Source organism: Microtus ochrogaster, chromosome 4 (assembly GCF_000317375.1).
Source record: "Microtus ochrogaster isolate Prairie Vole_2 chromosome 4, MicOch1.0, whole genome shotgun sequence".
Classification (NCBI taxonomy): Eukaryota; Metazoa; Chordata; class Mammalia; order Rodentia; family Cricetidae; genus Microtus; species Microtus ochrogaster.
The window spans coordinates 34,062,640-34,070,955 of NC_022011.1; the positions used below are offsets into that span (position 1 = coordinate 34,062,640).

The window sequence follows — 8,316 nt, forward strand, 5'->3', positions numbered from 1 at the left end:
GTGATGCTCTTGAATGCTGGGAATTTGCAAATTTGTAAAGGCCATTCTTAATAAATATGGAATAAATTTTAAGCATAACTCATAAAATATGAATGTAAGAACATTTACATTGCTCATCTTTTTCAAGACTCATAATTTACTTTTAGATTTTTGATTTGCTCAGCTCATTGAGTGATTTGACATCTGCATCTGAATCCTCAGGGATTAAGTGCGGTTCCTACTTTAACATCTCTCAAGATGTTTGTTCATTGTATTCTTTTCCCAGTGTCGGATGCCGCTGTGCGTTAGTGGATTGGCTACAGACCTGACAAAAGCAAAATTCTGGCTTGCTGTTTGCCGCGGGGTGAGTGTTGCATCGTGGTCAGTTTCAAGCTACCAATGATATTTCGGTCATGGAGCTGGGACGGGGTGCACAGACGGCTCTCTACACAAGGCTGGCTGTGGACACCACCGTTCCCATTTCATTCATGCCTGCTCTTGACGCATTTCTGTGGCACACATTCATACTCGCTGCCATACAGACAAAATAAGTAAACCTTTAAAATAGATTTCCGTCTCCAACTTAACTCATCTAAGGCTCTTTCATCGTTCTGTAGCCATCATATTTCCACAATGCTATCTCCTTTTATAAACTGACATTGCTAAGGTAAATTCATCCCTTAGACCACGGGGGTACATGTCCCGTATTTTGACGGTGCTTAGAAACACACTGTCACCCTGAAGACCCGTTGAAGGTGGTTCGGGCCTCACAGTGGCACCGACTGTAGGGCTGACTCTCCTGGACTGGTGTGAGTCCGTGCTGCACACGCGTGCACGCGGCTCTTCCCAGGAGCTAGAGCAGACAGAACCAGGGAGCAGCCAGCAGACTGGCCTTCATCCGTGGCTCGACTCGCCTTCCTGAACATTCTACTTAAACACGGGCTCATAAATTAAACGCTCTTCTCAAAACATCCGAAGCACGGCAGAGACGAGGGGTCTGGTCTGCAAGCCTGGCCAACCTGAGCTTGGCCAAACTTCGCCGGGAGTCCGTGCTCTCAGGCTGGCGGCCTCCTCCCCCTTGTCCCGGTCCTCAGCTCGGTCCCCTCCGCCCACCTATTCCTCACTCCAGCCCCGGCCGCCGCGACTACTGGGCCGAGGGCGGTGACGATCGGTGACGCCCAAAAGCCGCGCCCACCACAGCCGGAAAACGCAGCCGGAAGTCCCGCCCTTCCGTGTGGAGAACTGCGGCCGGGAAGGATCAACACGGGTCAGCTGCTGCTTTCCCGGGGGAGCGTTTCCTTGCGTGGTCCGTGGACTCGCCGGGCGACTCGGCGGCCCAGGAGCCGAGCTCCTCTCCGCGCTCGCCCACGTTGGCTGCTCCTCGGGAGGCCGCGCCGGACTGCAAAGCTCGGGCCCTCCGCGCCGCAGCCCGGGGTTGTAGGCTAGCCCTGGGAACCCTGCAGGAATGGCAGCCCCGACCATGAAGGAAAGGCAGGTGTGCTGGAGCGCGCGCGACCTGTACTGGCGCTGTCTCGACGACAACGCGGAGGACGCGGCTCGGTGCAAGCAGCTGAGGAGCTCGTTCGAGGCCAGCTGCCCCCAACAGTGGGTAAGTCCCGGGCGCTCGGCCTCACCTCGGGGTAGGACTGGAGGAACAAGGTCACGGAGGAGGGCGCGCGGTGGAAGCCACCAGTTGGTTGTTATTGCTGGAGAAAGTGACAGTGCGCGGCCGGATTCTGGGGAAGGGACAGTGTTGTGATTTCTGCAGGAATCCATAGCCTCTCTCACAGTTCCGTCATCCAGCAGCATAAAAAGAAAGTTCTTTTCTTTTTAACTTTGTTCCGGTCTCTGCCAACTCCTGTAAAGTGCAGACTGAGGGTGTGTCCAAAACCACACGCGTGGGGGGGGGCGGGTGGAGCGTCTTGGGAATGTGTTCTGAGAAAGACACTAGGTTTTATTTGCTAGGATTTTCATCAGTGTTGGGAGGCCTTGAGTTCAGTTTTAGGCACTAGAGAGAAACAGTTGTCCAAAACGAGCCAGCCACCGTGTGGAGAGAGGATTTGAACTCGGGTTCTTTGTCTTTACTTCGCTGTACAGCAGTCACTTGAGAAAGAGAAGGGTTGTGCTGTGCAGTACAAGGCCAAGAGAACCAGGACTGTGGGTGACTGAAGTGTTCAAAGAGCAGCTTCAGGAGGAGATCCACTCCCGGGAGAGGCTGAGTTCTGGGCAGGTTGTTGTCAACAGCATAACTGCTTTCACGGCAAAGGATAGTGTATTTTGTAGCCAAATATGAGCACAGATTGAAGTTTCCCTTAATACCATGTGGCAGAAGTTTCATTAAGTTTTATGGGAACAGAACACAATTTTCAAATACATGGGTGGAAATGCAGGTTAAGTCCGTTCGTCACAGCAAAGCAGGAAAGCCTGTGCTGGGCCTCAGAGGCTGTCACATGACACGCTTAGCCTTTGGGGAGGTGGGAGCCAGTGAGTGGTTTCACCTGTCAACAGGGTGTGACATCAGTCACAGAGGTGGGCAAGGAATTAAGAGGGCTAAAGACGGACCCTCAACTTCAAACCTTTCCAAAGCCACTCAAGTTCTGATCAGTAGAATTAGTCCTGTGGAAGGTTCAATGTAAGGTGTGGCTTTTCCCCTATCATATTGGACTGTGATACCTCAGGTGCCACTAAATGTTACTGTCTCTGAGCACAACAGATACCTCAATTAACTTTTCACAGAACAGGAGGGACATTGTATGCTTTTAAGTCTGATATTCTTTTATATAGCACCCATTCTAGTTAGTCAATTCAAGACCACCAGGGATAAATCTCCACGCTGACAGTGAGATTTTTGAATACCTTGTCATAACACACCAAAGGGACAAAGGCCATCAAACAACGGGGGAATTTGAGCGAGGATGGGGCTTTGGATGAAGCAGTGATGTCACGGCCTTAGAGCAGAGCTGTACATCAGCAGGTCCTCAGGGCTCAGGACTGAGGTAAACCCAGAGTCCTGTTTTCCATCATGTTCAGAAACTATATGTGAATTCGTACATAGGTGGGCAGTTAGGGAGGCTTCTCTCTGAAGGTGCCTTGGATACTCTGGGCAGATGTGTTACATTTCCTTCTGATGGAACTTTAAGGAGCGAGTCTGTCTACGTGCGATGGTAGAGAATGGGTTTCTCAGTGAAGGAGAAAGCCGTGTTCAGGCAGGCTCCATTAAGACATGCACTGAAGGTTTTTAACAAAATCAGCATTTTCTGGTCTCCAGTGCAAACATGAGGCATCCTACATCTGCCCTGTCTGCAGAGCTGCTGGGATACAGGGGCCGGGGCAGCGGCACGGCAGGCACACGTGCATTTTCCTTGGGTTTGATTTCGACTTGTAGAACATCAGACTTTTCAAATGCCGCATAAAGAGGATGATATGAATGGAAACAAAGCCAAGCCTTGAATAACTTGTGAATATTTAGTCATGTGTCCATCTCGACTTGTCTTTCTTGACAAAGATACCAGGCCTGATAAATGATACGATACACTGACCCTATAACCAGCCATGGTCTAAAATTTAAGATTCCTGATCCAACCAAGAACTGCCAAACAGGCTCTTATGTGCCTAAGACTGTTTAAGTTCACAGGCCATACGTGCTAACAGCCAAGAGGGAACGGGGAGACTCATGGCTCTTTCAGGCACTAGATCCCTGACTCAGGAGGCTAGAACACAAATCCTGGTTCTGCCTTGATACAATTAATGCCGAGTTACATTTAAATCTGTGCTTTAGCTTGCCAACTGCACAGCTTGCTCTAATGTCAGGCCTTTTTATCTCAATAGATAAAATATTTTGACAAAAGAAGAGACTACTTGAAATTCAAGGAAAAATTTGAAGCCGGAGAATTCCAGCCTTCACGGTCCACTGAAAATTCCTAGGCTCTTCCTGAACTTTTACGCAGGTGGAGATTATTCTTCTGGACTTTTCAGAAAAGCTTTGCTGGTTCCAGGACAAAAGCAGTTTGGCCGCAATTACACATCAGCCAGCACCTGTCCCTTGTGAATACCAATTAGTAAAAGGGTCAAGTAGCAGGAGATCCTAATCATTCAAACTATGAAGGACTGACTGGTGCTACGTGTGCTGCTTTAATTCGTGAGGATCTATTTCAAGAAAAAAATTAAAGTTTATTATAAAAACACAATGTTTATCTTCCTTTCCCCCCTTAGAATGAAAGCCAAACAGTATGCAAATCGAGTTGCAACTGATATAAATAAAAACTAAGATAGGTTGTTATGTGTGTTGCTGGCTTTTAGATCAGCATTTTAATGCAGAAATGACACAGTGAAGTTAGAAACCTTAAGTAACCAATGGGTTATAATAAAAGTTGTTCAAATGTCCTCAATGATCAGACAGTGCCTGAGTCTATTCCAAGGTGATTAAGAAAACGATGAACCCCCAGAAATGAACAGTAACTCACAAACCTGCAGACAATACTTCAAATCGTGTATTTCTTACAGAGCTTGTATTCAGAATACAAAAACAAAAACTTCATGATTCTTAATAAGAAAAATGAACCTGTTTAAAAAGTGAGCAAATTATGCAAATAGATATTGTAAGGATTCCAGCTCAGATGGAAAGGAATTCTGGCAGACTCGACGGAAGCGGAGCCGTGTGCAGCCCTGCTTCAAGAAAAGGTTTCCTCAGTGGAATAACTCTGAGGTCTGCCGGAGTAGAACAGCTCTACTCTGCCAGGGAAGGTTCTGCTGCACTCCAGGGAAAGGTCTCACTCAAACCTCATTCAAGAGATTTATTGGGAAGGAGGAATCCTGAGGGTGGCTGCTTCTGCCATGGTAGGAAAAGGCAGCTGCCAACTGAACAGGTACAGAGCTTATATAGGGCTTCTTAGGGGCGGAGTTTTTCCAGGGTGAAGATTTTCAGAGTGGAATTGGTTGGATTTCAAACCTTGAGCTTGGACAAGCTCAGAGACTGGCTGGATTTCTTGTGCAAGGGGTTGGTTTCATGCCCAGGGATTGACTGGTTTTTCTGCCTAGCTGGTCAGGGGCAGAGTGTGTTTGTTTGGCTCTGGTTTCAGGGCCAAGGTGTATTTCTTTTTTCTTTTTTTTAAGATTTATTTATTTATTTATTTATTTATTTATTATGTATACAACATTCTGCTTCCATGTATGTATGCCAGAAGAGGGCACCAGGTCTCATTAAATATGGTTGTGAGCCACTATGTGGTTGCTGGGAATTGAACTCAGGACCTCTGGAAGAGCAACCAGTGCTCTTAACCACTGAGCCATCTCTCCAGCCCCTGAGGTGTGTTTCTTTCACTGGCCCTTTTTAACCTTTAGGCTTAGGTCTCAAGGCCAGTGAACTGGCTCTGGTCTCAGGGTCAGGGTGTGTTTCTTTCATTGGTCCTCTTACCCCACAGATATTTCTTAAAATACAGTGGAAGATGAATATCTGAAAAGAGCCTCCATATCGTTAAATATTAGAATAATGAAAATAAATACTATACTGATAGGTCACTATAGATACCTGCTAGAATGGCTTAAATTAAAAGGCTGACAATACCAAATGACAAGGATGCAGAACAAGTCACCCTCTGTGATACTGTAAACTCGGAAAGCCCTCTGCAGAGGTTTTCAGGTAAAACACGCTGACTTTATGACCCAGAAGCCCCACTCCTAGGTGCTTCACCAAATGAACCGAAAGCAAAGCCTGCAGTGTTAACACAGTCCCTAAATTCAAATGCCCTATAATGGGCGGAATGCCAACAACATGACCCGGATGGGCCATGGATGCATTCTGCTACCTGAAAGAAGCCAAACTGTGATAGTGTCGGTTACCTCAGGTCACAGGAGTGGCAGCTGCTCTGATCGATGTTCTAGGCTTGAAACCCTGTGGCAAATCAAAGCCTCAAAACTACACAAGGCAATGAATAGACAAAGGACCCTGAAATCTGAGTATTACTCAAAGGGTTCCAGGGATAGCAAGTTCCTTGCTGGGCAGTTAATAATGATCATCCTTAAATAATCAGCCATCAAAGCATAAAGCACTCACGGGCTTCATTCTTGGTTTCAGTAGGGATTTGCAGGGGTGGACCAACAGTCCTGGGGCCATGATTATCGTCCTTGGAGACAGATTTCTCACCACCACCGGAAGCACAGTAAGACAAATACCATTTAAGCCTAACGTGAACAATGGCTGAATTCACAGCTTTGGAAACAGCCTAGGGCAGATTCACATTTTGCCATATATTAAAACAGAAGGGCGCAGGTGGCCATAAGTAATAACTTTAATTCTTCCACACCATTAGCACAGCCACCCTGACAATACTGGTTTCTAGGAAGAACATTTTTAAAAATTCATTTTTTAAAGAGTTCCATAGTTGCTTAAAATATTTAAAAAGGTCATTTGATTTAGGGGACAATATACAGTAACAGACTTTAAGGCACATAAACAGGTTTTGGCATTGAGGTGCAAGGTTAGAGAGATGCAGATAATCCCGTGACACCTCAGAATATTTCATCCATCTGGTAGGTTATAAGCACCATCTTTAGCACCATGAGAGATGGTGGGCGAGGCTCAGTCTCAGGATGCAGGCCCCACACACCCAAGCAGCTGCTGCCTTGTGTACTCCCAGATGAGTAGAGCCCCGCTCACGTGCACGTTCAGTGAGCGGATGATGCCCTGCTGAGGAATCTCCACACATACGTCCAGCTGCTGGATCAGGTCAGCTGGGATCCCTTCCCGCTCATTTCTGCAGAAGAAAAATGGAGCGGGACAGGTTAGCTCCCCTGTAACACAGAGAGAACCTTTTACTAATTTTTTTAGAAGTCCTGAATGTTACTATAGGAGACAGATAAACAGATGACATCAGCCTGGGTTCCAGGAAGAGGCCAATTCCATGTTTACTAGTAAACATCCCAAGGGTCTCCATCAGAGCTCTAAGTTGACAGGAAGTTGTGTCATAGGAGCCAACTCACCCCAACAGGAGCAGCGACTTCTCAGGGAAGCAGAACTGGGCCAGGTCTGAGCTCTGCGCCGTCTGCTCCACACCGATGACAGTGTAGCCTTCCGCCTTTTTCTGCTGCAGATAATCTGTCAGCTGCGCCGGTCTCACCTTGGTGGCAGTTTTAGAGGGGCAGGATATGAGATCATTCGTTGGGAAATGAGAGGGTGGACAAAGCACTGAACTCAAACCCGACTTGTCAAAGGGACTTGAAAGGGAAAAAGGCACCAAATGACATCGGAAAGAACTCCCTCCACATAGCAGACTGCTGAATGGTGGCTGAATAGGGGGTAGCATGTTCTACCAAGGGGACTGCTACTCTACTGCAGGTCACAGATAAAACCCCATGGGACTCAGCACTGAAGGGTCAGACCGAGAAACTGGCATAAAGACAGCGTGCTAAAATACACTTGCAAGTACGGGATCTACTAAGCGGTGTCACACCTACCTCTAGCAGAGGGAGCCACTGCTCTGCAGACACACTGAGGTGCTGGAACTGCCTGTCGCTGACACACTGAAGACTCCCGACCACGAGTGCCGCAGCTCCAAACACCTCACAGGTGCGGCACAGCCCTGCACACAACAGCCTGTTACTCAGGTCTCCTTCCAGCCTTTCCTCTAAAGCCTGCCAAGAGGGCCATGTGTGGAGGAGACAGCCACAGAGGGGTGCTGAAAGGATTTAGGGTGACCCTCCTGGAGGACGATTTTTACCTCCTAAGTTGGTTGGCTTGTCGATGAGCGAGGCCACAACGATGAGTCTACTGATGGACTTGCCTAGCTTGGCGGCCCGATCCTGAAACAGAAGCTCCAGGTCTGACTCCAGAGCCTTGTGTCCCCACGGGATGATCTTCTTCTGGACATCTGCCCACTCTGATTGTCTGTCTGCCTCACCCAAGATAGACCCTGAGAAGAGATAATAGTTCCAGTATCAGACAGTGGCAGTTAGCCTGGGGCAGTTCTCTATGTATTGGCATCTTTGTTTTTTTGTTGTTGTTAAAAATTTTTTAATTAATTTATTTATTTATTAAAGATTTCTGTCTCTTCCCCGCTGCCGCCTCCCATTTCCCTCCCCCTCCCCCAATCAAGTTCTCCTCCCTCATCAGCCCAAAGAACAATCAGGGTTTTTTGCCCTGTGGGAAGTCCAAGGACCACCCACCTCCATCCAGGTCTAGTAAGGTGAGCAACCAAACTGTCTAGGCTCCCACAAAGCCAGTACGTGCAGTAGGATCAAAAACCCATTGCCCTTGTTCTTGAGTTCTCAGTAGTCCTCATTGTCTGCTATGTTCAGCGAGTCCGGTTTTATCCCAGGCTTTTTCAGACCCAGGCCAGCTGG

At 47.7% G+C, this 8,316-nt stretch overlaps 2 protein-coding genes across 3 annotated transcripts in view; one reads left to right on the forward strand and one right to left on the reverse strand.

The window, feature by feature from the left end:
- Positions 1-1,065: 1,065 nt before the first annotated feature.
- Positions 1,066-4,166, forward strand: LOC101986809 (cytochrome c oxidase assembly factor 6 homolog). The gene is made up of 2 exons (XM_005345898.3): positions 1,066-1,588; positions 3,808-4,166. Exons 1-2 carry the CDS (start codon positions 1,445-1,447, stop codon positions 3,901-3,903), a joined length of 240 nt encoding a protein of 79 aa, XP_005345955.1. The 5' UTR covers positions 1,066-1,444; the 3' UTR covers positions 3,904-4,166.
- Positions 4,167-4,341: 175 nt separating this feature from the next.
- Positions 4,342-8,316, reverse strand: part of Tarbp1 (TAR (HIV-1) RNA binding protein 1) — a 52,079-nt gene continuing 48,104 nt past the window's right edge. For both annotated transcript variants that reach the window (XM_005345899.2, XM_026778872.1), the window contains exons 27-30: positions 7,695-7,886; positions 7,432-7,556; positions 6,958-7,094; positions 4,342-6,731 (exon numbers count right to left, since the gene is read on the reverse strand). In XM_005345899.2, coding sequence (XP_005345956.1) covers positions 6,563-6,731; positions 6,958-7,094; positions 7,432-7,556; positions 7,695-7,886 — 623 coding nt within the window. In that variant the 3' untranslated portion in view covers positions 4,342-6,562. The remainder of the gene's footprint in view (positions 6,732-6,957; positions 7,095-7,431; positions 7,557-7,694; positions 7,887-8,316) is intronic.